The sequence below is a fragment of the Lampetra fluviatilis genome, chromosome 54 (assembly GCF_964198595.1).
Source record: "Lampetra fluviatilis chromosome 54, kcLamFluv1.1, whole genome shotgun sequence".
NCBI classification, from domain to species: Eukaryota; Metazoa; Chordata; class Hyperoartia; order Petromyzontiformes; family Petromyzontidae; genus Lampetra; species Lampetra fluviatilis.
This window is the reverse complement of record NC_136328.1, coordinates 1,760,402-1,788,319: the sequence shown is the minus strand read 5'-3', so window position 1 is coordinate 1,788,319 and position 27,918 is coordinate 1,760,402. Positions and strand designations below refer to the sequence as shown.

General features: G+C 50.5%; 1 protein-coding gene across 1 annotated transcript in view; it reads right to left on the bottom strand.

The window, feature by feature from the left end:
* Nucleotides 1–23,252, bottom strand: part of LOC144949589 (myosin-7-like) — a 41,669-nt gene extending 18,417 nt beyond the window's left edge. Inside the window, exons 1-20 of the mRNA XM_078879543.1 lie at nt 23,162–23,252; nt 21,863–21,966; nt 18,529–18,672; nt 16,758–16,914; nt 15,857–15,884; nt 14,943–15,039; nt 13,026–13,118; nt 12,545–12,608; nt 11,505–11,603; nt 10,383–10,486; nt 8,880–9,018; nt 8,657–8,775; nt 7,536–7,685; nt 6,955–7,125; nt 5,629–5,808; nt 3,720–3,852; nt 3,119–3,198; nt 2,664–2,751; nt 629–746; nt 280–403 (exon numbers count right to left, since the gene is read on the bottom strand). Coding sequence (XP_078735669.1) covers nt 280–403; nt 629–746; nt 2,664–2,751; nt 3,119–3,198; nt 3,720–3,852; nt 5,629–5,808; nt 6,955–7,125; nt 7,536–7,685; nt 8,657–8,775; nt 8,880–9,018; nt 10,383–10,486; nt 11,505–11,603; nt 12,545–12,608; nt 13,026–13,118; nt 14,943–15,039; nt 15,857–15,884; nt 16,758–16,914; nt 18,529–18,672; nt 21,863–21,966; nt 23,162–23,252 — 2,283 coding nt within the window. The remainder of the gene's footprint in view (nt 1–279; nt 404–628; nt 747–2,663; nt 2,752–3,118; nt 3,199–3,719; nt 3,853–5,628; nt 5,809–6,954; nt 7,126–7,535; nt 7,686–8,656; nt 8,776–8,879; nt 9,019–10,382; nt 10,487–11,504; nt 11,604–12,544; nt 12,609–13,025; nt 13,119–14,942; nt 15,040–15,856; nt 15,885–16,757; nt 16,915–18,528; nt 18,673–21,862; nt 21,967–23,161) is intronic.
* Nucleotides 23,253–27,918: the final 4,666 nt, after the last annotated feature.

Genomic DNA, 27,918 nt, shown 5'->3' with positions numbered 1-27,918 from the left:
GACTCGCATAGAGACCAACATACCCACATAGAAAGCGACAGACCCACATAGAGACACAGGCTCACATCGAGACAGACCCACACAGAGACCAAAAGACCCACACAGAGACCAAAAGACCCACACAGAGACCCATAGAATCCCTTGACCATGTGACGCTTGTTATAACTCGCAACCCTGATGACACCTTGAGATGTCATCACAATATTCATGCAACCAAATCCGCCTAATTTTTTTAAAGCGTCGATGGGTTTGAGAACAACATTCCGCATCAGGACTCGCCTTGGTGTGCCCAAACTTGTACTGGCTGGTGTCAATGTCCAGCGTGCCCAGAAGCCTCTCGGAGGCCTTGCGGCTGTCAACAAACTTATCTTCCGGGATGGCGTTTGGGTTGAGAATGCGATACCTGGAGAACGCCGTGAGCATGGCCACACAGGGAACGATGCGTTTTACTCGCTTGCACGCGAATTTATTCATTCATTCGTTCGCCAAACCACGGCATTGGCTCTGTGCACACCCGCAGTACAACCCAAAATCACATTCTCCTTGGCACGATCATTACAATCTATAAAAAAGCAAAACTATAAACTTTTTTGTTTAAGAAAAAGAAGAGACTGGGCCCTGTACTCACCGGTGCTTGAACTCGGCGTAGAGGACCCTGTTGGGGAATCCCTTCCTGCAGATGCGGATCCCCTCCAGCACGCCGTTGCAGCGCAGCTGGTGCAGCACAAGGAACGGGTCCATGATGCCTGGGTGCAGGGGGCATTCATTGTATCATCACTACGCTGGCTAACCCAGGAAAGCACCGCCGGGTCTCGTGTCTCCTTTTCTCAGGAGATCGCTGCCACATTTTCCCAGTCATCATCACCATATATGTGTGTACGCAAGAGATGCATTGCGCATGTGTTGATTAAAGTGGTTGTTGACGGCTTCCGCAGAATCCTCACCCACCCACACACTCTCTGCTTGCTCACCAGTATCCAGCGGCGTGGAATTAGCCCAGGACGGCTGGTGGTGGGTTTGCTGCAGATTATTTATTGGGGAGTCACTTGTCCGAGACAACCTTCCGTGGCTAAAGAGCCCCCATCTGCCCTCTCACTGGGGTTGGTTTATTAATTGAATTAGCTCATCCTCCCTTTGATGGCATTTCCTCCATCAGGGTCATCAATCCCAACCCAAGTGCTCGTCAACCCTAAGCACTACTTGGCGGGGGGCGGGTTCATTGACCCCCGCCCGGTCATCGGAGGGGGGGGGGGGGCTCGGGCAGTGTGGGCTGGGGGTGTGAATAAAGGAGGGACTTCCCACCCCAACCTCGTGTCGGCTCTACTTTACAGTAATATAGGATTCAACAAATGGAATTTCGCTTTTTCCGGACACCCTTTCAGGAGCGTATATCTGTTCCATATGTAGCGACATCGTGGATGTCACTGTGTAATGCCGGCCCGAGAGAGGCGCGGCGTGCGATATAACGACATCGCAGACTTGGATGTGGGTGCAGTACCGGCCCTAGAGGAGCTTGGTGAGCGCTGATCGATAGCGCTGGATGGCACCACGCTTGGCGTGCAGTGCCGGCCCCTACAGGATAGGGTGTGGGAGTGTCGGCCATGGAAATGGGGTTGCTAAGGGCCGTGGCACTCTGGTTGACCCCAGAGGACACGTGACCGGTTAAGTCTACACAGGGCCTCCAGGTGGGGGCTAGGGGTGGTCACGTGTCAGGGTCGAGATCCTGATCGAGAATTCTGGAAGGTGGGCGTGGCCAAGGGCGGAGCCGGCCACGCCGCAGAGGATATAAGCGGGGTCCCCAGAGGGACCAGCTGCCGTTCATCCTGAAGAAACCTTCGTCTACGCTCTACGTTCTACAAGTCTCGAACACGTGGACCTGGACCCGAGCTGTTGGTCCTGGCCCATTGTAGCTAATTACGGTGTAATTAGCATAGTTAGCCTGGTGGTCACCACGTGGCTAGCTAGACCAGTCACGTGGTAACTACACCAGTCACGTGGTAACTAGTGTAGCTAGCCTGGTGGTCACCACCATAGGTTGTTATTCTGTGAAGGGGCAGTTACCCCGTGTGTTGGTGTTAAATAAATGTGTCGCCTCCAAGAGTATGTCTGCGACTCAGTTGAACCCACTACACATATAGAGGAACTCCTCTATATACGAACAAGTTAGGTTCCAGAGGTCTGTTCATAAGTCGATTTGTTCGCAAGTCCAACTTTACTCCTGTCGATTACAAACGCGTTGTACGGTGTGCTCACTAAACACGGGTGAATGGCTATAAAAGTTGTATAATCTCCTGCAAATGTAGATGCCACTGGTTCTTCACGTTCTGCAAATGTAGATACCACCACCGCCAATTATTGTGCGGCGGTTGAACTCACGACTCTCGGTCCAAACAGGCAACTTGACATAAGGACAGGTTTGTTCGTATCTCTGAAAGTTCGCAAGTCGAATGTTCGTGAGTAAGGGAGTCCCTGTGTATATCTCGGGATTTCCCGCACGCAACTGAGAACAAACCGGGAATTTTTAATTTCCAGGGAAGACGGATTTCCCAGGAGAGTGATCTCATTGACAGGATGTCCACCGGGGAAACCCAGGACAGGTGGCAACCCTGGACGCTTGGGGACTAGGAGCCTCTCAGTGAGGGCAGGGCTTGGGGCATGGGCACCTGGAGTCTTGGACTCGTTGGGGATGATGCAGCGAACGAAGTGGGGAGACGTCAAGCGCAGGTTGGTCATCAGCTTGTTCAAGTTCTCCTGTTCAACAAGAGCAGAGCATTTAGCCAAACGTGTCCATCGATCATCACCGTTATTACCTTTTCTATAAATGGATTACAGTACGTACAGATGTATTTAAGTTAAGCTTCTTTTGCACCGTACGTAGCCAACCGTGCTAATGGCAGATGTGTCTGAGCTGAGATAAATTGTCATCGTATGGCTATTTCTCGCTAGACTTGGAACTCTATTTCCGGTTTCCTAGGTCCGACGTAAACTAACGTTGCCCCAACATTTGGCTGTTTGCCGGCCTGGTGGATCTGCAAGTTGCTTTGGAATAGTAAAGTGGCGCTCGAAGTGCTGGCTGTCTGTGCTGACGTAGTGCGTGGCGCGATGAAGATTCTCTTACCCTGTGAAGGGACGACACCGTTTGGAATGATGCTCCTTTCTTCCTCTTCTTCTCCCCTCCACTCTTCGCCTGCTCCGCCGCTGACGATGAAGAACATGGAGAAGAAACACTTTTAAACCCTTTCGCGTTCCGCGACATCTGCAAGTTGCAGGGTGGGGGTCCCATTCACCGCTGAATCTCGGAACGCGCAAGCGGTTAGGGTTAATTTGATTTACAGAGGCGTAGCGCCGCTGTTTTTAAAAACATTTTACTCACCGCAGAGAACTGTAGCGACACGACCACACTCTACGATAGTTGGCGTCAAACTGCCACACTCCCTCACGCATGGCCTTGTGGGAGCCTCGATACCGATAACATTTTATTTGAGTTTTTCTTCCGGTTTCATTTTGATGATGTAACACATACGTCATCGGAACAGAATCGGAAGGAAAACCGATGACGCACACGTAGGTCATTGGAACGGGAAAAGGTATTGCACCCAATTTCACGTAAAAGTACTGTGCAATATTTATATCAAGCACTGTATAGGTACAGCCCTGCAATTGCTTTCTCATGCGGTGTGTGCCGGACTGGGGCGGTGTGCGTAACGGGGCGCTCTCACCTGCGTCGCAGCTCACGTAGTTTTCGAAGATGGCCCCCAGCAGCTTGTTGGACGCCTTCTGGAAGATGCCGACCACCGTCTCATTCAGCGGATCTTTGTTCTTGTCCAGCCAGCCAATGATGTTGTAAGGAACCTGTAAGAAGAAGAACAACCAAAACGTCCGTAGGATGATAAGTGTGCGTCGCGGACGGACAGAGCGGGCAAGCGAGCGGCGGCACAGCACTGAGTGCACCGCGCCACGACGCCGGCAATTCAGGAGTTCGATTCCAGACCGCTGTGGGCAACATCAGTGGCGAGTGATCTCTGAACCGATTCCTGGACACTCTCCCTCCTTTTTTTACATTTTTATTTGGCAACCCGCAAACTAACCCAGCGTGGTGAGATGTGGTCAAACAAAGCCCATAAGGTGTGTGGAGAGGACTTCATCCAGCAATAGATTAACAAAGGGCTCCACTATCATGTGTGTGTGTAGGCGATGAGACTATTAAGCTATTAAAGTTGTAAATACTGGTGGAACGTCGTACTCAGATTGTAAATATTGTGGCTTGGCTCTCCAACACACTGGTTAGTGCTGTACTAGTATACTACACTATACACTACACTATACACTACACACTAGTGCTGTACTAGTGACGAATTGGCATGTTCTGTTTACGTGACAAACCTTACTAGTTGGCTGTGTCGGGCGGTGGCGGGTTTAACGACCCAAAAATCCCCGTATTATGGAAGCAGCTAAACTATTTTTTATTTCATCATGCAAAGCCCACTGAACTACATAGCTCTTTTTCAGAAGCGACCTAGCCACAAATGATAGCTCAACGAAGTGGCTGATCACGTGGAAATTTATGTTGATTCTTAATGTGGAGGGAAAAACGGGGGGGCCCAGAGAATAATCTACGCGACCATGGGGAGAGAGACACGCAAACTCCAAATATACAGCAGGCGTCAGGGTGGGGATCGAACCCACGACCTCTTGCATACCAGGAGAGGTAGTTAACAGCAGAATTGGTGAAATACGGTCACACGCAAATACGATACAAAACATGTATTCAGTCAATTCTCAATCATGAAAAAAGAATTTAAGAATATGTTTTACCCTTTCTGCCAATAAAACAGGAGGTGTTAAGATGTTCAAACACCAAACAAACCTTTTGCAAGGCATCAAGTCTGCATTAACCACACGCACTTGTGGCGAACACGTAAACAAACGTGATCTGATAATTGTACGCATTCTCTTTGAAACTGATTGGCCTACACCTATTAATATGTTTTCTTCTTCATCATCTTGGATACTGCCAAAAGAAGGTCGCAGAGACACGCTTAACACGTTCGACAATTACACGCACTGTGGCTTTTAAATCGTAAAAAATATATATATTAAAAAAATATGATAATTGGTAAAAAAAACAATTATTGGTAAAAAAACAATTATCATATTTTTTCTTCTGGCAAATGAGGTTTCAATGGTGTAAATGCTTACCCCGAGCTCTCATACTCTGATGGTGCATTGTCTTTGAGTTGTGCGCCTTTTGGCGTCATCTGGTCCAGCACCATGTGAGACTAGGTTCTAAGGAAAGCTGTCTCGGGTGTGGACCAATCAACTTCAAGGACAGTGCATACATTATCAGAGTTGTGGTTTTTGTTTGCATTACGGCTGCAGGTATTGTGGTCTATGAAAACACGACTCCTTGTAAAAAAAAAAAAGGTGTCAGTTTTGTTGCCAGATAAAAGAGTAAAACAACCAATTATCATATTTTTTACTGGCGAATGAGGTTCCAATGGTGTAAAATATATCTATAAAACACATCGGGCAATAACTATTCCTCTTACTCTCCCTCTTCATGGCGCGCGGTGCGTTGGGTGCAGTGTGCCACCCGCGGTGGTGCCACGCGCGAGAGGAAGGACTCACCACGCCGGCGTAGTGGGCGAGTTCGAAGTGTGCCTCGCACTTGTGCTTCTTGTCGGGCCGCGGCTTCTGCAGGTTGGGCGACTTGCCCAGGTGGTTGTCGTACAGCTTCGCCTTGAACGTCATGTCGGACGCCTTGGGGAACATGCACTCCTCCTCCAGGATGGACATGATGCCCATGGGCTGCGCACGGGGCACACGGCAATGCTCAGGGCGCAACGGAGCTGTGTGTGCGTGGTCTTTTTTTGTGTCGGTGGCGGAGCGGTGGTGTAGCGGTCAGCACGCCGCGCTGCGAACCTGGCGGCCCGAGTTCAATTCCCGCTCACGGCCAACACCGGTGACGATTATCTAAACCGGTCCTGGGCCTCCTCCCCTAGGTAGACTCGACCTCAAATGAGTACCTGGTGTGATGCGTAAAACATCGCCACTGGCGAGACAAAGGCGGCCCGGCATGGTTGCTGGCCACCCACCCCCTCGTGTGCCGTGCCGGCCTTCATAGGTGCTTGCTAACAGCACTTGCCCCAACAGTCTGTTAAGGTGATACGGGGGATCTTTGTCTTTATTTATGTGCGTGTGTGAAAGGAATCCGATGAGCTACGAAGCTCTATTTTTTCAGCACGTGTCCATCCGGGGGCGGGTTGGTTACAACAAGCAATACAAAAACAAACACCGATAGGAGTGCAAAATAGAGAAAATGGTAAGCAAGTCACCAGTAACTGAATAAAGCAAACAGGTATGAGTACAGATTGCATAAGTACATCAATTCCTGCCGAATTGTCAACACCGAATGCAAACTCGGGACAAGGCAGCAAAAGGACAACAGCAAGAACAGTCCCAGACCACAGCAAGACGACACCTGGTCCCTCGCAATAACGTCGCACTTTCACGCCGGACTATCCGTAATAGCCGCGTTCACCGGGCAGTGCCACAATTTCGGACGTACGGTCCCGCGGCTTCGTTAATAGGCGACGTTTCGGGCAACGGCCCTTCCCTGTCCACACAAATACAAAGATCCCCCGTATAGCCTTAACAGACTGTTGTGGCCAGTGTTGTTAGCGAGCACCTATGAAGGCCGGCACGGCACACAAGGGGGTGGGTGGCCAGCACCATTCCCCGGCCGCCTTTGTCTCCCCAGTGTAAATGTTAACGCACCACACCAGGTACTCGTTTTAGGCTGAGCCAACCTAGGGGAGGCCCAGGACAGGTTCAAATAATCGTCACCGGTGTTGGCCGTGAGCGTGAATCGAACTCGGGTCGGCGGGTTCGTAGCGCGGCGTACTGTCACACTGTCACTATCACGCACGCACACAGACTCCACTCACTACACACCTTCTCGATGAGGTCGATGCAGGCCTGCAGATCGAGGCCGAAGTCGATGAAGGTCCACTCGATGCCCTCCTTCTTGTACTCCTCCTGCTCCAGCACGAACATGTGGTGGTTGAAGAACTGCTGCAGCTTCTCGTTGGTGAAGTTGATGCACAGCTGCTCGAAGGAGTTGTACTGGAGCCCGTTAAAGTATCGACAGGCGAGGTAGGGAGAGAGGCAGGAGGGCATCGTTATTTTACAAGTGATCCAGGCGAAAGTAGGGATATTACTGCCAAAATATTTAATTTGGTGAAACCCACAGGAACATTTGGCAGACTGTACTCGTCTGTGTTCCAAAAACTCGATCATCGCCACCACCATCGCCACGAGGAAGATGCACCACTCAGCTCAGGGTGGCAAACGGGACACGCGTTAGCATGGAGACGAACCCTGGCCCGCATTTCAGAATCGGAATCTTTAATTTAGACCCGAGGAATCCGGCGAGCTAAAAAGCTCTTTGTTGCACAGATACGATGTCCAGTATGGGCGGAAGTGGTCTTCCTTCCTCACCCCCCGTTCCCATCGTCACCGCTCCGAGCACTCACGTCGAAAATTTCGAATCCGGCGATGTCCAAGACGCCGATGAAGAACTGCCTCGGCAGCCTGGTGTCCAGCGTCTTGTTGATGCGGCTCACCAGCCACTTGAACATCCGGTCGTACACCGATTTGGAAAGGGCGCCGACCGCGTACGTGACCTGCGATAGCAAAGGCGGCGCCAGATGTTAGCCCTCCGATGGGGTCGTGTGGTGCCGTTCCCCGCAACGTCGATCGCCATTCAGCTCCTCTCCCGACGCGTTCGCCGGTTGTTGTCGTCGTCGTCGTCGTTGTTGATGTTGACGGGTTTGTTTTTTCGGATCGACGTCCGACGCTTTCACTGCTCCACGTCGTGAGAAGCTCCAAGGACTTGGGAGCGGAACGTCGGACACCGCGCTGAGCGAAACGTCACGGTACTGGAATTGTAAACGTCGTGGGTTAACTCTTTCGACACACCGGGTGTGCTTAAGTAGTGACTAATTGGCACGTTTTGTTTACGTGACAAACCTGACTAATTGGCTGTGTCGGGTGGTGGCGGGTTTAGCGGCACATTTATATTTGCGCGATCTAACCCCAACAAAGAAAATCTTTGTTGGGGTTACTCTTTCTGTTTGGCGTTTGACATATTTATCAGTTTAACACTGATGGTGCCATGCCTCTGCCCCTCCCCCCCTTTCAGTTAGGGTCACGCTAAAGACACGCAGACTCCAAATATACAGCAGGCGTCAGGGTCGGGATCGAACCCACGACCTCCTGCATACCGGGCGAGGTAGTTAACACCTCGCCACTGAGACACACGTGCAATATTCCGTTTTTGAATCTCACCACGTCCTACGGAAGAGGGCTCCAGGATAATCTGCCCCTGTTCGGTTTTTAGAAAACGTGCAGTGCGGCGTCAACATTGGCCGTCCGTGAGAACAGGACAATTACCGGCGGTGTCCATCACCCCCCCCCCCCCCCCCACATCGGGAAGGATAAATCCAGTGCCACTTTGCGACGGTGTCGGCGGTGGTCATCCGCTGTGGAGAGACGAGACTCGCGCACCCGCAACGTAGGAATGTGAAATTGACACCCAGCGGGCTTGCGGGCCCATCTGAGCCAGGGATCGCTTTAGCCCGCTCCTGCTCATCACCTGTGCCACGCTCTGGCCCTTGGTCACGTATTCATTGCCCACTTTCACGCGGGGGTGCAGAAGCCCTTTGACCAGATCAGCCGAGCTGATCCCCATCAGATAGGCTGCCTTGTCAGTGTCTTTACGGGGCAGGGGGGGGGGGTGAAAAAGAAGAAACGTGTAAACATTTAATTAAACCGAGATCCGAAACATTCAAGGATTGCGTATTTGTGTTTTCACTCACTCTCCGTGCCGTCCGTCTCGGCCTGCTCCTCACGGGCCTTCTGCTTGAACTTCATGTTGCCGAAGTGCATTATGGCGCCCGTGAGCTTGTAGGCTCCGTACTTCTCGTCGCTGTTGAAGCCAAGGATGTCGAAGGCTTGCTGCGAACGAAACGGTTCATTGAGATGACTTCGGTTTTTTCTCTCTCTCTCTTTCAAAAAATGAATTTGCGTAAACAACACCGCAGTACCGTGGCAATGCCTGTGCTCGTGAAATAAATATTAAGCCTCTTTGCCAATCTGCTGTTGGACCGAGGCCCCCGCCCACACATCATGTCAGTCGTTTTGGGGGGATGCCTAGGACCACACCCTCACCAGCATGTCGCGAAATGTTAAATACATCGCCTGGTGTACAGGAGGCCGTGGGTTCGATCCCGACCCTGACGCCTGCTGCTGTATATTTGGAGTTTGCGTGTCTCTCTCTCTCCGTGGTCGCGTGGATTTTTCTCCGGGTCCTCCGGTTTTTCCATTCCACATTTAGAATCCAACAGCTCTGTTTCTTCACCTGAGGACGGCTGCTTGTGTTGTGGCCGAAACGTCGTGAAAATGTTATTTTATTATGTTTTATATTTATTATTTTATTATTTCCCTTCTACGTGACTTTACCGAAAGAACCAGGAATATATTTGATTGCAACACATTTACACACGACGATAAGCCATTTCGTTGACCCATCATTTGTGGCCAGGTCGCGTATGAAAAAGAGCTTTATAGCAGCTCAGTGGGCCTTACCTGGTAAAGTAAAAAAGAGTTTTAGTTTCATAGTTTGGCCCTTTATAAAACACGCAGGTCAGCGCGGGTTCGTGAAGGAGGGAGCGGTGATCTCACGCGGCACTGATGCTAGCCGTCGTTGTCAACAGCGCCAGTAGTGACTTTATGCATTGATATTTTATTTCGATCGGGGGCGAAACGATCGCTTAGGGGCATAAATAATCATAAAATATGCCTCCGTCATAAAGCTGTCCCTCCACGTAAAACTAGTTTTACCACGCACTCTATCAGCCCCATGGCCCGCTGAGAGTGTCTAATTTCAGGGCATTATTTCACTACAGGAAAAAACTGTGTACTAGGTTTCGACATTCAGTGTCTCATCAGCAGAGTCAGGCTCACTTGAACCAGTGCTGCTGGATTGCCAGCAGATGATAGTCAAGCATCCCCCCTCCCACTCTGTTGCATATGGGTCCTAAGTTCGATGTTCGAATTAAAAGGTGCCACTGCGGCTGTCTGGAAAGCTCTTCCTTCCGATATTAGGAAGCCACTGGTGCTATGCACTTTTAAATAATCCACATTGAAAACTAATTTCCTTAGAACTGCTTTGCGTGTTTAGTTTGTTGTTCTTCCACCGCTCCTCCGATTCGCACGGTTGGCTGTGTAAGGTGCGAAAGAAGTTCAACGCACAAAACTACTGAACACAAAATGACCGCTATTGTCGACTCACGACGCTTGCGATGATTCTGTTCACTTACGTCCGTGGCCATGAGCTCTTCCCCATCGTCCAGGTTATCCACGGTCACTGCCCCTTGGGAGCAGACGTGGAAGTCGTAGGGGTTGGTGGAGACCAGCAGCATGTCTGTCCGTGGGACCGAGACGGTACAACAACAGGTACAACAACAGGTACAACAACAGGTACAACAACAGGGTCTACGTGAAGGTACAATCATATGAAGGCGCAGCCCTGCAGTTGCCTCGCTCAGGCCGCTGCTGGCAGAAGAGGCCTCGACTCGAGGGCGCTCCGCAGAGCCCCTGTCGAGGGTTACTTGGCCTACTCTTCAGCCCTTTGTCAGTCCACGGGATGGATGTGGGCCTCACCATGGCGTGCCCGTTGTGGAGGGGGATAATTCACCGAACTTCACACAGGCGTGGGAACATATATGTATAGTACAACGACGGATTGCGCTGCGAATGCATTTGCCGCCCACAACACGGCAGCAGAGCCGACACATCAGCCGTTATCGGGAACATTCTGACCGATTTGGTCGGAGGCAGAGTTCCGCACTGCGGTAGGCATTGTAACGCCCTCCACCCGTGGCACACCACGGGAAGGGGAGTGGAGTCAAACGTCAGGACAACAGTCCCCAGGGAGAGACAGGGCGCGGCTCTAGATGAGCAGTGGGAAGAACGAAGGAGCAGGAAGGGGAGGAGGGGGAGGAGGAATGACCGGGCCAAGATGTGGTGGATGAGAGGACGATGATGATGATGATGATGAGAGGGCAGTGGTGATGATGAGAGGGTGCTGATGATGATGCTGAGAGAGTGATGATGACGATTATGATGATGATGATCGGGTGATGTTAATAATGAGAGGGTGATGATAATAATGATGACAGCGTGATGATGATATTGAGAGGGTGATGATGATGAGAGGGTGGTGATGATGCTGATGAGAGAGGAGGGAAGAGAGGGAGAAGAGAGATAGAAGGAGCGAGCTGAAGTGAGCTGCAGGAAGGAGCAGCGTCTGTTTTCGCAGGGGGTGGGGAGATTGGAGGGACAGGGATTTGGAGTGTGGGTGGCCACACAGAAGGCACGTGATGTACGGGAGGCTCTCGAGCTGATATCGGATGGATGAATTTAAATCGCGGTGAGCTTACCCTGCAGCTCGGGTTTCTTGCCCGAGGTGATCTGGTAGTAAATGTGGTAACTTCGCTCCCCCGGCTGCTGAAAGATCACCCTGGATTTTTCCAGAAGGTCTGAAAATGGCACAGCACCACCAGCGGTCATCGTGCACGGCGCCTCAGTCACTCCAAGCGCCGTAACATCTCATCTCATCTCTCTCCACCATCCTCATGCCCTGCTGCTGTCCGCGCCAGGGGTAGCTGTCCCTCTGCGGCAGAGGTTCTTAAACTTTACTGCAGCCTTGCACCCCTTTGGATATAAATCGTAAAAGAAAGTGTATTGTTCATAAATACATCGAGGTTTGATCAAACAAAGTAGTTGTACTTATGTGCTAGTGCTTAATTTGTGTTTCGATTATTTACCTTCTGAAAAAATCTGTCCATGTCTTGAACCCCCAGTAAGGGGGGAGCAGTAGTGTAGTGGTTAGCGCGCTGTGCTCCGAACCCAGCAGAGACCCGAGTTTGATTCCCGCTCACGGCCAACACCAGTGACGATAATCTGAACCGGTCCTGGGCCTCCCCTAGGTCGACTCAGCCTCAAACGAGTACCTGGTGCGGTGTGTAAACATCGCCACTAGGGAGACAAAGGCGGTCGGACGTGGTGTTGGCGACCTACACCTTCGTGTGCCATGTCGACCTTCATAGGTGCAACTCGTTAACAGCACTTGCCCCAACAGTCTGTTACAGGCTGTACGGGGGATCTTTGTCTTTGCTATTTTTTGCAGCACCGGCCAGCGAATGGCTGCGAGGCTGCCAGTGAGGGGGGTGGCGATGCTCGCTGCGTAGGGCTCCCAATTCCATCACCGCCGGTGTCATTTTGTAATTTGGCAAAATTGGGCCTCTGACGCCGGTACACGTGCAGCGCGATTGAAGCCGATGGTGCAGTTCAAACACGCCACCACGGTAATAACCAGGGCGGCCGCTGGATTCGAACCGTGAACAATCTGCAACGAGCAGGCGATAACGCGCTGCCGATGGCCCACGCAGTGCGGGTAGTCGGTGTGTCAGCTACTCACAGATGTCGATGTCGGCAGACGACAGCTTTCCCGTGTTCCCGAAATGGATTCGGATAAATTTTCCCTGTTGGGCGGGTAAACGAATGACAGCAGAATTGGTGAAATACAGTCACACGCAAATACGATTTTTTTTATTGTTCAGTCAACTATCAATCATGAAAAAAATGTGAAAAATAAGAATAGGTTTTACCCTTTCTGACACTAAAACAGGAAGTGTTAAGATGTTCAAACACCGAATAGATAATCTCTTGCAAGGAATCGAGTCTGCATTAAAAAAAGGTCCCATCATGACTAAATATTCTGATTGTGACTGTCACCCCTCTCCACAGAACAACTCTCTATCTGAATCGAGATAAGCGAGTCTTGACAACAAAAAAGCCCCATTCTTCCCCCAAAGCAGCCCCCCTTCTTCACTTCACGTTCAACCGACCGCGAGAGTGGCTGCCCCCCCCGCCCCACCGACGCGGCCCCCCACACTCACGAAGCGGGAGGAGTTGTCGTTGCGCAATGTCTTCGCGTTGCCGAAGGCCTCCAGGGCGGGGTTGGCCTGGATGATTTGATCCTCCAGGGAGCCCTGACGACGTTCGCAGAACAAAAATTCCACCACCGACGCAGACGGACAATCAACGCTGCTGATGCTGCGGCGGCGGCGGCGACGGCGACGCGAATTCAATAAGACGTGACAAAGGCAAAGCCCCCCCCACCCCCCGTGTAGCCTTGACAGACTGTTGGGGCAAGTGCTGTTAGCGAGCAGCTATGAAGGCCGGCACGGCACACGAGGGGGTGGGTGGCCAGCACCACAAAGACAAAGATCCCCCGTGTAGCCTGTAACAGACTTTTGGGGGCAAGTGCTATTAGCGAGCAGCTATGAAGGCCGGCACGGCGCACGAAGGGGTGGGTGGCCAGCACTACAAAGACAAAGATCCTCTGTGTAGCCTTGACAGACTGTTGGGGCAAGTGCTGTTAGCGAGCAGCTATGAAGGCCGGCACGGCACACGAGGGGGGTGGGTGGCCAGCACCACGCCCGGCGGCCGCCTTTGTCTCTCACTCGTGGCGATGTTCACACACCGCACCGGGTACTCATTTGAGGCTGAGTCGACCCAGGGGAGGCCCAGGACCGATTCACACCATCGTCAATGTTGATGGCGGTAAGCGGGAATGGATCTCGGGTCACCGGGTTCAATGAAACACGCGCACAGACACGGACACGGACTCTATCTCTGCGGTGGCCTTGAGTTCGCCAAATTCTGGATCGTGCAACAGCTTCGTTAACTCGCAAAAAGTTGCGGTTGCCACCTCTGAGGTCCAGAAAAACCAGGACACGCGATGTGGAGAATATCTCACGATCACGGAGGCGGAAAGAACTCTGTGTCAATGCATCGTCGCGAGCGGTGTGATTGTGATTGTTAGTATTCGGCAAGACGGAAAGTTTAGCGGCGTCGGAAATAAAAACGATACTGGGAAAACCAGGACGGGTGGCAACACCTCGCCTGAGAGGTCGATACATTTTGTTTGATGTACGTAGAGAGGAGACTTCCATAACTCTGCTTATGTACGAGTAAACAGTATGTTTCACAATGTATCTATTCGATCGTTTGCTTGCCGCTTGAGAGAATGAATGAACCCGTACTCACCCCAGTCTTGGTTGTTGGTTGTTGCTGTAGTCGTCGAAATGAAAGAAAGCAAAAAGCAAAGAGAAATGTTAGTGGTCTTAGGGGCACGAGTTTCCCGTGCATTAAACCAACCAGCCTTACACTACTCGGGCTGGCACGAAGCAGCGACACCACGATGTATATATATGGTATATATAGTGCACGATATCATGTACACGAGAACTACTGTATATCGACCCGTTACACAAAGTCTCGTTGTGCCGTCAAACGTCACGAAGCCCTACTCGGGTGAGCAGGAAAACATGTTCGCTTAGAGCCCCAGAATGGGCCAACACCACCATCATCATCACCAGAACCACCAGCACCATCATCACCACCAGCACCATCATCACCATCATCACCACCAGCATCATCACCACCAGCACCATCATCACCAACATCACCAGCACCACCATCAGCACCATCATCACCACCAGCACCATCATCACCAGCACCACCACCAGCACCACCACCACCATCATCACCACCACCAGCACCACCACCACCAGCACCACCATCATTACCAGCACCACCAACACCACCGGCACCACCAGCACCATCATCATCACCATCATCCCCAACATCACCAACACCACCATCATCACCCCCAGCAGCACCATCATCACCATCAGCACCACCGCGAGCATTGAGAACTCCGAGCGCGTGTGTGTACATGCGTGCGGTAGCGTTGTGTATTCATTGTTGTGTATTCATTGGTGTGTATTCATTGCTGTGTATTTATTCACATTCTTCTTGGACGGGTGATCCCCCAGCGCGGCTATGGTCGCGAAGTACTGGATCACTCGCTTGGTGTTCACCGTTTTACCCGCACCGGATTCTCCGCTGTTGAAGAAAAATGGACATTCTCATCATCATCATCGTTATCATCATCAGCAGCAGCCATGATCAATCCACTGCTGGGTTAATGGCACACCCCCCCCCCCTCAAAGACATTACCAGTATTTAATGGTAGGTTTTTACCCTTTTAACTGGTACAAAACTGACACCTTTATTCAAGGCATCATGTTTGCAATGACCACAACACAAGTAGCCAATAAAGTTTTGTACCAGTTAAAAGGGTAAAAACCTACCATTATATTTTGCCACTGGTAAAAGAGATCTCATAGTGTATTACCAGTATTACTATAGTTACTACTATAGCTACTACTATAGTTAGTACTATAGCTACTACTATAGTTAGTACTATAGTTAGTACTATAGCTATCCCTCACGCTCTGTGCAGTGCCAATAGCGTAAGGAGTTAAATTATGTTTAATGACCATCGTCACCACCACCAGCACCACCAGCACCATGATCATCACCATCACCACCAGCACCACCTTCACCACCATCGTCATCATCACCACCAGCACAAACATCGTCACCAGCAGCAGCACCACCACCACCACCATCATCATCACCACCATCATTATCACCAGCACCACTTTCATCACCACCACCAGCACCACCATCGTCACCACCATCGTTACCACCACCACCATCATCATCACCAGCACCACCTACACATCACCACCAGCACCACCATTGTCACCACCAAGGCGCATTGAGACATCAGTGGAAGACACCTTACATGTAAATGATTATTAGTAGTAGTCGTAGTGAACGGTGGGACGCAGCGCGACACGCCGCCGATACTCACGTGATGAGCATCGACTGGTTGTCACGGTCTGCAAGGAACAACACACGCCGAGTCAGTTTCAGCTCGGTGAGGCGAGGTACCAATCGTGATGCAGGTTCTATTCTCTCGCCTATGACGGCGATCTGTTCAGGAGCTGCAGGTGACGATGTCGCACGGCAGCAGACATCGCAACGACGTTTCCACTCTGGGAGCTGATTTCTTTTTTTTGTTACCAAAATTGAAGTGCCGAACCAAATTTAAAGGGGAATTTGTTTTCGTGTCGAGCAGTCATCGCTGGCCAGGCTGAGACCGCCGTCAACTCCCTACGCGTGAGAGCGCGGTTTCGTATGTATGTTGTATGTATGTTGTATGTATGTATGTTGTATGTTATATGTATGTTGTAAGTTGTATGTCTGTTGTATGTATGTATGTTATATGTATGTATGTTGTATGCATGTTATATGTTATACGTATGTATGTTGACGGGATGTTGTATGTATGTTGTATGTTGTATGTACGTTGCATGTATGTTGTATGTATGCTGCACTTCTTTCGCACCGTACGTAGCCAACCGCGCCACTCGGGGGTGCGGGGGAAGGAGAACAAACTAAACACAGAGAGCAGTTCTCAAGGAATGAGTTTTCAATCGAGATGACTTAAAAGTGCATCATAGCTCCCAATAGCTTCCTAATAGCGTAAGGAAGAGCGTTCCAGACGGCCGCAGAAGCGCATCGATGAGGTTGACCACCGCCGTCTTTGTTCGACGGCCAGCCACAAGCCGCCGCCGCCACCGACGCGAGGATGACCGTCATAAAGGCGACCTTACAACACCCGGATCGCAACCCAGGCTCGCGGAGGTCGCCGGCTCTGCCCATCTCGCTGACCCCTTCCCCGTCGCCAACTGGCCCCGGGGTTTGCTCACCGCGCAGCATGTCGTGGTAGGCGTTGTCCGCGACGGAGAAGATGTGCGGCGGAGCCTCGGAGCGCCGCTTGCCCTTGTAGGCCGCCACCACCTCCGTCTTGTAGACGGGCAGGTTCTTGTAGGGATTCACCGTCACGCAGAAGAGCCCCGAGTAAGTCTGCGGCGGCGGTGGTGGTGGAAGAACGGGCAAGAGGCTCAAGGCGGGGAAGGAGGAGGGGGGGTAACGCCGCTCGTTGCGAAGGGGGCCCCATGAGTAAGGGCCATTGGCCAAAACGTTGCCGATCGCTGGGTACACTCCGAGGGGCTGTGTGTGGAGGTGACGAATGTGTTTGAGGTTGTTGTCGTTTGCGATTTGTGCACCACTGCCAAGGCAGAATCAGCGGGTGTCGTTGTGTTACACGAAGACGGGGATCGCCCGAGCTCCCTCGAGTGGAGGGGCGCCTTCCACCAGCAGTGGCGTGGGCGAGCAATTGCAGGGCCGCGCCTTTATCTTTGACTGGCGGGGTGGTGGTGAATGGGGGAGGTAGGTGGGGTAGGGGAGGTAGGTGGGGTGGGGGTGGGTGGGAGAGGTAGGTGGGGTGGGGTGGGGGAGGTAGGCGGGGTGGGGGTGGGTGGAGGAGGTAGGTTGGGTGGGCGAGGTGGGTGGGTTGGGTGTGGGTGGGGGAAGAAGGTGGGGCAGGCGTGGGTGGAGGACGTGGGTGTGGGTGGGGGTGGTACAACGAGTGAGTTGCAGCTAAAGGAGGCGCTGCTGGCGCATTGCGGAATGTTGGTGCACGGGACTTGGTCGTAACAGAAGCCGTGCGCTGGGGGGAAACCCAAGTGGGATGATAACAATAGGCCGCGTTACTGTGTATAGCTCCCCTGTGCTTTGTCTGGCCCAGAGACACCTGCTCGCGTCCGCTATTCATAGCGACGCTGTAATTAGAGGCGGGCGGGCGGGGGGCGAGAATTTGCGCTTTAACTCGGCTCCGCTTTTGTTTGGCTATATTTAGCACGTGGCAGGCATGGCCGTGAAGTCTGCCCCCTGACTCATTCACGGTCTCTCCCTTTGATCGCGCCCGAGTTCGAGTCTCCGCTTCACGACCAACAACGCTCGTGGGGGGCCCCCTCCCCTAGGTCGACTCAGCCTCAAACGAGTACCCCGGGTGCGGTGTGCGAAACGTCAGCACTGGCGAGACAACGGCGTAGCCAACCCGCGCAAATCATCGACGCTTCTCGCTCACGGCGCTTGCCCCAACAGCACTTGCCTGCCGAGACGGCCTTGAGAAGAGCAGCTTTGGGGCCGTCCATAAATGACGTCACGCGATTTTTGACCCCCCCCCCCTTATCGTCACACGGCGTCACAAAAAGTCAGACCCCCCCCTCAAATATGACGTCACAAAGCTCTACCCCCCCCCCCTCCAAAAAATAAAACACGCTTCAAATCGCTTTAAACAATTGTCATTGTAGTGCGTATTTAATGTGGCGCTGCACTCTGATGTTGTAGGAGAAAACATTAAAAAGTAAATTTAATTAAGTAGAACGTGTTGTCTATATTTATTTAAAGTTGCGCATTTTTATGTGACGTCACATTTCTCAACCCCCCCCCCCTCGTCACACATCGTCACAAATGTCTGACCCCCCCCCCTTAGGTGCGTGACGTCATTTATGGACGGCCCTTTTCTCGGCTCGGCGGGCTTCAATTTGACGATCAACTTTTGATTTGCGTCTGATGGAGAGGCCACATCTCGGGGCGGGTGCGTCGGGAAGGCCTTTGCGTCTTCCCACTTACGTAGATCATCCAGGCAGCGTAGCGACTCCGCAAGTTGTCCAGCACCGACGCCTCGTTGAGGTGCGTCAGCATGGCCATGTCCTCGATCTTGTCGAACTTGGGAGGGTTCATCAGCTGCATGTCGTCGACCTTGATCACCTTGGTCTGAGGGGAGGGAAGACGCCGAGGGGGGGGTTGGTCAGTAACCTGGTGTGGCCCTGCCAAGGCAACCGCAGGTGGGACTCGAAATTCAATAAATCTAGGAGCAAACCTGGAAAAGCAGTTGCGGGTAGCAACATCATGAACACCAGCCAACATCCTCACACGCCTCGTCAAAGATGAGCAGTTCCAGCCATCGCATCAGGTGCGAGTTAATTAAATGTTTGACCAAATATAACGGGCTAATGTTTAAGTTGATAATACTGGTAGGAACGAAGTGGACCAGACCACCAATAGATTATATCGTCCGTCCGTCCGTCCGTGTATCAACATCGACCCCTACTGCAAACACTTGGCAGGACCCTACAAAAACCTTTTGACTCAGTGGGGCTTTCCTGGCTTAACAAGTGTCATAATACATGATGTTTATATTCTTTGGTTATTCGTTCCTACCAGCCCACCCCGCAGGGTCCTGTTTTTGTATGGCCCGCGAATGATGTTAGAAATATCCAAATGGCCCTTGGCAGAAACAAGGTTCCCCGCCCCTCCTTTAAGGGGCCTGCTTCGTGCCGTAGTGTCACGTGTGCAATGCGAGCACGTGCATCGCGCCTCTTGAATTATTTAGGTGTTTTTTTTAATAGAATTCGAAAAATAAATGTCTCAATTATTGTTGTTTTAGTTGCCGACCCCGAGCTACTTACCGAGCTTGCTGTGTCTCCGGAATTAGTATTTTCTATCGTGCGTAGAACTTTAACGACCGATATATTTACGATTCACAGTTTCTTCAGGGTTAGATCATCGTCTAAGGTATATTGTTCATTTTCAGAAAACTGAGAAGAGGATTGTTGAAAAGGGAGCGAGATTTTGACGATATTTTTCACGTCGGTTTTTCTGGAAATTTAAAGGGCGCCGTGGTGGTGAGATGTTAACTACCTCGCCCGGTATACGGGAGATCGTGGGTTCTATCCCGACTCTGACGCCTGCTGTATATTTGGAGTTTGTGTGTCTCTCACCCCGTGGTTGCCTGGATTTTTCTCCGGGTCCTCCGGGTTTTCCCTTCACATTTAAAATCGACATCATGTGTTTAGAGTATTTGGCTGATATAAATTCCCACGTAATAAGCCACTTCGTTGGGCTATCACTTGTGACCAGGTCGCTTCTGAAAAAAAGCGTTATGGCTCAGTGGGCCTTTCCTGGTCAATATAAAGTTTTAAAATAGTAGATTACATCCAGAATAATCTTGTCCGGCGTTAACAGATGCTCAGCTCTCGTCGGGGCTCTTTGCTTTCCAACGATCCTCCAGTTTTGCTGAAAAATCAAATCAAGTGGCTTATTTACCCACGCGGCAACGTTATTGGTTCTGTCGGGTGTTGGAGGGTTAAGGATTACACACAGTAGTCAACTTTGTTTACATTATACTGACATGATGTAACCCAAAAGAAACGACAGTAATTACGAGTTATAAATATTATCAGCGCACCCAAACAATGAATTGAAGACGACGCAAGAAACATGACCGTCACGTTGGCGAGATATCTGTAGAGTGCGGATTAACGTTTCATTTGCGAGCAATATCGTGACCATCATCATCAGCAGCAACGATAATAATAGGGGTTTTCCCGTTATGTCTGGCAACAAAACTGAAACCTTTTTACAAGCATTCATGTTACTGCATTAACCACAATACTTGCAGTCAAAATGCAAACGGCTTTCTTTGAAAGAAAGCCGTCCCTTGGTGTGGACCAATCAGTTTCAAGGACAATGCATATATTATCAGAGTGTGTTTTTTTTTCATTTTGACTGCAAGTATTGTGGTTAATGCAGAGATGAATCCTTGTAAAAAAGGTTTCAGTTTTGTTGCCAGAAAAAAGGGGAAAAACCCTATTATTATATTTTGGTACTGGCAAAGGAGGTCTAATGAAGCAGCAACGATGTTTATAGAGTGGGGATTAACGTTTCATTTGCGAGCAATATCATCAGCAGCAACGAGATGCATCTATTGCTGGATGAAGGCCTCGTCGCTAAGGGCGCCACCGTGGTGAGATGCTAACTACCTCGCCTGGTATACAGGAGGGCGTGGGTTTGATCACGACCCGGACGCCTGTATATTTGGAGTTTGCGTGTCTTTCTCCCCGTGATCACGTGGATTTCCCCCCCTCCCCCTCCACATTTAGAATCAACATGCGATTACAGTATTTAGCTGAGTTATATATTTATTTTTCAGAAGCGACCTGGCCACAAATTATAGCCCAATTAAGTGGCTTATCACGTCGAAATTTCTAGCAGCCAGATACTCAAAACGCGTGTTTCTAAATGTGCTGGGACAAACTCGAGGACCTGGAGAAAAATCCACGCGACAACGGATAGAGAGAGAGACAAGCAAACTCCAAATTTACAGCAGCAGGCATCAGGGTCGGGATCGAACCCACGACCTCCTGTAGACCCGGCGAGCTCGTGAACATCTCACCACCGCGGCGCACAATACTCCACAGGCATAATTGACCGCGGTAACTCTGAGACGCGGAGCCAGGCTAGGTGCCCGCTAGAAAAGCCGTGCAAGGCGATTGAAGCGGTGCCACCTCGCTTCAAGTGTCTCTACAAAGTCTGCGCGCACTCATTGACAGAACGATGTGAATGTGCTGCAGCAGCAGCGGCGGCGGCGGCGGGATGACTACGATGACAATGGTGGCCGCGTTCCAGACGTGGAGTTGCCAGATCACGCTGCCCCCATTCACTCCGCTGAATGTGCTGCGAATGCACAATCCATTTTCGTTGTTCGCGCGAGCGCCTCGCGTTACCGGCCCTGCTCTACCCGTGCACGCCGCGGTACAACGCAGCACAGCGACGATCTGTGGCTCCCTCCGCCGCCAGTGCCGCGAAGGCTTTCGAGGTTGTTCCGTTACGGTCACCGCATCGCGCGCTTTCAGATGCGCTTCTGCGGCCGTCTGGAAAGCTCTTCCAACCGATATTAGGAAGCCACTGGAGCTGTTGACTTTTGCATCTACAGTGAAAACGAATTCCTTTAGAACTACTTTTTGTGTTTAGTTTGTTGTCCTTCCCCCGCATCCCCGGTTAGCGCGGTTGGCTACGTACGGTGCGAAAGAAGTTCGACGTACGTGCATATGTCCGAGGCTCAAAGTTAATTGCAGGCGCAGTCAGCCACCTGCACCACCACCACCACCACGGATTCACCTACCTCTCCAGCCTTGGTTTCCACGGTAACTTTGTTACCCTGGGTCTCTTTGATTTCCACCTCCACGTAGGCTTCCTTCTCGTCCGGAATCCAGCATCTCTTCTTGCCTGTGCAGGGTCGTCGCAAGAGTCGACGCAGCAACAAGTCGCCCTCAGCGAAGTCGCATCCCTGCAAGTTCCTCGCTCAAGAGCCTCTACGTAACGGCAGAGGCGCAGCCCTGCAATCGCTCGCTCACGACACTGCTGGCAGAAGGGCCTCCCCTCCACTCGAGGGAGCGCGAGAGGGTGCTTTGGCCTACTCTTCCACGCCGTGCCAGACGTCTCCGAAAAGGTGGGAGAATCCGCACTTTACCCCACCGCATGCGGCCTGCCGATCGGCTGTGGAGTGCCCACCGATTATGTGGCTACGCAGTACGAGTGCAGGTGGGGTTTGTTAACCAGCCGCGTGGCTCAGCGGTGGAGCGAGGGGCGCGCATTCGGAAGGCTGCGAGGAGTTTACCGGACATCTGTGAAAAAAGGGCTTCATAGCTCATCGGATTCCTCCAGTATAAATACACATTCTGATTGTGTTGAGTTCAAATCCTGGTTGGTGGTTCACTCGGCCCGTCATCTCTCCAGGGTCGATAAATAGGTACCACTTTGTGGTGAAGTCAACAGCGGTGGCCAATGTGAATAGATTGCCCCCTCACCCCCACCTTAGAAATTAGGAATATCCACTACAAAAGGAAAACACTTTGACTTTGGACGATTGGAATGAAAGTTATACCAGTGCACATTGATGCACTGGATAAAAGTGCAAGTGATGCTCGGCTCAAATGAGCATTGGGGTGGTACTTGTTTCCCCTTTACAGCCCTGAGCCAGTGGTGACAATTCCACGTTCCTATGACGGGCTCGAGTCTCCCCGTAGGACAACCACTGTTAACGTCTTCTTGGTTCTTTCGGTAAAGTCATGTAGAATGGAAATAATAAAATAATAAAAATTAAACATTATAAAATATAAAGTAATATACTATTATATAATAATATAATATATTTTATTATGTTTTATTTTATTTTTATTTTTTATTATTTTATTATTTCCATTCTACGTGACTTTACCGAAAGAACCAAGAAGATGAATCCCTGCAGTCACGAAAGCTTTAAATCGCTGTTAACTTGCTAACTTCCCCATTGTCATCGTATCGACCCTAGAGGGATGGCGGGCTGCGTCGGGGCCTCGCCACGAGTTTTAACTCGGGAGACCTCCTCATCGCGAGCCGCTCACTCTGGCCGCTGCGTCGCCTGTCCGGCCTAAATTCTCACCGTCGAATGGGATGGTCTGGGTCATCATCATCTCCTTCTCGCTCTTGCGGAGGAAGGGAGCCGCGTCTCCGAACTCGCTCATGGTTTGCATCTTTGCTGCCTTGCGCGAGACGTCACCTCGACTCCAAGAAGCGCTTGCTGCTGCTCCGACGACACAGAGAAAGAGAAAATGACAATGACAACAACAATCAGAGAACAAAACGAAGATAAGGATGCAGAGAGAGAATAATCTAAATCGCGCGTGGCTGTGACGCGCCATTCGATTTCAATTGTCCCGTATCGATTATCATCACTGGCTCGTGTTAAAATGTATGAAAACAACTTAACGTATTTGTTATATTAACATGAACACGGCAGCAGAGCATTATTTTCAACGATAAAGGTTTGAATTTAAAGTATTAATATTCTTACATATACATTCCTTTCAATATGGCATAGGCTTTAATATTACTTGACTTGAATTTAAAAACGTTTACGATTTAACCAAAATAGTAATTTCCTCCCCAACAAATAAGCGTGAATTGATCCACACAACAAACACATTTGAGCAGCATTCCATTCTTTGTCTCAACATATCAACAAAACACTTTTTAAATGTTTAATCAAGTCTGCCGATTGGCTTTCCAAACCAATATAATCCAGCAGCAGCATTTGTTTAACAAGCAAAACTCTTGACCGGTTTCGATCTTCTGGGTTTCATCGGCAAAGTCAGGTGCTGGTTAAACAAAGCGCTGCTGGTTTGCCGCGTGTAATTGGCAAGATCCTGTGATCTCGGTCACGACGCTGAATAAAAAAGCAAGCGCGTTTACCACGATCAGCTGCTTCGCACACCGTCAAGACTAACCACCGCTCGACCGGCAAAGGCAACGAAAGAAATTGCCCTCTCGGATTCGGCAAGAGCTTGGGTTTTTATAATGCCGGACCGTGGAAAATATTTGGGCGATGCCGCAATATATTTATCACAATTACTCATTGGCGAAGAGGCCGTTAGGTGGTGTGGGGTGAGCAAACAATGGCACACACTCAGCGCAGAGACATCCCAGACACGCCGCGCCACTGACAGCCACACACCACCCTCTCCCCTGTAGATCATCATCATCATCATAAAAAAACAACGACCCAATTCGAGAGAGATGGAACATTTCCATGCTCTAATGGCAAAAATTCCCGATCTATAAATATACAAATATATACATGGGCATGTGCATGGACACGGTGCAGAGGTTCAGCGCTGTGCTCCAAACCTGGCATCCCGAGTTAGATTCCCGCTCACGACCAATAACGGTGACGAATATCTGAACGGGTATTCGGTCTCCCCTAGGTTGACTCAGCCTTAATGGCTATCCGCATGGTGTGGCGTGTAAAACATCGCCACTGGGGAGACAAAGGCGGCCGGGTGTGGTGTTTGTCCACCCACCTTGTCGTGCGCTGTGCCGGCCTTCATAGGTGTTCGCGAACAGCACTTGACGCCAACAGTCTGTTAAAGGCTATACGGGCCATCTTTGTCTTTATGGACACAGATAAAACAGAGAGCAATCAATATTTGTCGTAGATGCTGGTTCATTGTTACATATTATGACACGGCGTGTAAGGTTTGCATGCGCGAATTAATGCCCATGCAAAGGTAAAAGCGCAAGAGCTGCAATGTCTTTCGTCCACTAGAGGGAGGGGGAGCTCCTGGTCAGACGTCTTTGGAAGAGGTGGGAGTGCCCACACCTTTTTTTTCAGTTTCATTTATTTGGTATGACCCTGTGAGCCATGCGGCTCTTGACTCGGGTGCAAGCGCAACAAAACAAAAACATGAACAAGAAACATCTTAAAGTGACTACACGCAAACAGAAAAATCCTGGAAAAAACAGCAAAGTCTTCCAGAAAAAACGCCGTATTTCAACGCTGTGTGCAAAAATCCCAGTGGGTTGCAATTCAAACACTAACAACCATAAGACAATTTAGATTAAAGTTATCAGGCTAACTCTGTACTACAACAAACAAACATGGCTAAGCCAAAACGTTTTCAAAATCACCAAAATAAAGCTATAAAAACAATGTAACAGTGATCATAGGAGCTGTGATTCAAATTTAACAATAAACGATATACAGAACATGTACGACCAAACTTTGCAACCTTACTCCACCGCACCGCGAACTGCCCATCAACGAACTGTGGTGGGCGGACGGAGGAAATCAGCAACTCTCACCGTTGTTTCAAATGCCGCGCCAGGAGATTGAACCGGCGACCTTTGGCTTGTAAGTCGAGCGACATTGCACAATAGCAGAGCGTCCGGTTATCGTCCGTTTAATTTCCTTCGTGTTCGTGCCGTGTTTAATCGATGCATGAGCGCGCTTGCAAAATATGTATTTGCGCATTTAATGTGCTTTGTGTTGTGCAGTAAATATTCGCAGTGATTTAGAGCCCGGTGGAATGAAACTGTGGGATGAAAAGGCCTCTCCCATAGCCAAGTTGGTTATGGGGGGGGGGGGGGTTGTTTGACCATACTTCAGCACGCTGGTCAGTGCCACTTCAGCTGCCATGCACTACCCTCTACCACATCCTCCTCTTCCTCCACCTTCCAGTAACCGCCACCCGCCAGCAGATCCACAATCACAGTTCCCTACGGACTGTACGTGTACCGTGCGTGTACAATCCACTGCTGGATGAAGGCCTCCTCGAGTCCCCCACGATGCTGTGTCAGTTGCCACCGTGGCTCCAGGACCTTGGGAGCACAGCAAAGGCTTCTGCTGACCTCTGCTATTGCGCACATGGTTCTGTAGCTATTCAACTTAAACAGCGCCTGCTCAGCTCTGCGAGTGGGCCATAAGCAACTGCAGTATGGGGGGTGGGGGGGACTGGTGAAGTTGCATGCCCGTCCCTTTATCGTAACCCCTATCAGAGTGGGAAGTTTATATATGACTGTGTCATTCCGTGGACGGTGTTGTGAGCTGTGCCAACCCTTGCTCGCTACCGCTCAGATATCCCCACCAGACTCCGGATTGAGCGGTTTGACCAGTGCCGGATTATCCTCGTAGCAAAAGTTGCTACATATGTAGTAGCTACTACATATGTAGCAAAAGTAGCTACATATGTAGTAGCTACATATGTAGTAGCTACTACACATGTACATATGTGTAGTAGCTACGACCCCCGCACTTTCAAGGGCCCCGCGCTAAATGCTTTCAAGCTATCAATTCCGGTTCAGTGATTCTGCACTTGCTCTATTACTCTAGTACTATACCGCCTTCAACTTTTATGAACGACTGGCTGTTTAAGGCTAGCGATTTGTCGTATTATCTGCCTGTATAGCAAATGAACAAAAAAATACAATTACTTTCCTGTGCAAGTTAAAAATCAATGTGCTTTAATATTTACGTGTTAAAAAAAAAAAATTAGGGCCCCTTTATAACAACATATGCCACAGGCCCCGCATCAGCTTCATCCGGCACCGGGCTTGGCGCTGGGCGACTGGCGCTGGGCGGCGGCGGCGGGGGGGTTCAGACCTCGGTCGACGATACGAGCCGCGCGGCATTCAGGTCAACGCACGTCGCCGCCGACGCCGCCGACGAAGACAACCGCTGTTCACTTCATGACGGGCGCGAGCCGTGCTGACGTGCCGTGCCGGGGGGGAAGGAATCCGCGCCCCACGCACCAACACCCCCCCCCCCCCCAGAAATATATTGACCGATGTGATGGGGGGGGGGTGAGGGCATTGGATACGTGCAAGCAGAGCCTCTAACATCTGACCTTCGAATTGCTGTGTGGCCGTGTCAGCGTTCACAATTGGGGGGGGGGGGGGGGTCCGGCATCGCCTGTACGCCGGTAAAGAGGCAACGACGTTGGACGTGACGACGCGGAGGGAATTGGAAATTTGAGAATATTTATAGAGTGCGGATTAACGTTTAATTTGCGAGCAATATCGTGACCATCATCATCAGCAGCAGCAACGAGATGTATCTATTGCTGGATGAAGGCCTCGTCGCTAAGGGCACCACTGTGGTGAGATGTTAACTACCTCGCCTGGTATACAGGAGGTTCATGGGTTCGATCCCGACCCTAACGCCTGTTGTATATTTGGAGTTTGCGTGGCTCTCGCCCCGTGATCGCATGGATTTTTTATCCGGGTTCTCCGATTTTTCCCTCCAAATGTAGAATCAACATCGCGCGTTAACAGCATTTGGCTGCGATACATTTCCACACGATGACGAGAAGCCACTTGGTTGAGCTGTCATTCGTGGCCAGGTCGCTTCTGAAAAAAAAGAGAGCCGTATGGCTCAGTGGGCCCTACTTGGTAACATTAAACAAATTGTTCATGGTGCGTGTCACAATGCCTCCTGCACACGATGTGATCCCACCGCTCCAACTCCGCGGTGGACTTCTTCTCGACCACCTGCTCGCAATCGTTTCTGGCGACGCGTCCTGCAGAGCACCACATTTGTGTACGTTATCGTGTTCATGCTCCAAGTGAATCTAACGGGTAAAATATCCTTAGGTTTTTTCGGTAAAGTCACGTAGGTAAAATTTTTTAAATTAAAATTTATAAAAGTAAAATAAAAAATAAAATAATATAATATAATAGAAAAAACCTAAGAATATGAATCCTTGCAGTTACGAAAGCTTCAAATCTAGGGTAAAGTATTAGGATGATGAATATTATGAACATGAATTTTGTATAGGCGTCGAGAGGAAAACAAGATTTGGATTGCCCAAAGAAGGCCAGTGGGCAGAATGGCCGACGTCTTGCTGAGAATCTGTATTTTTACTG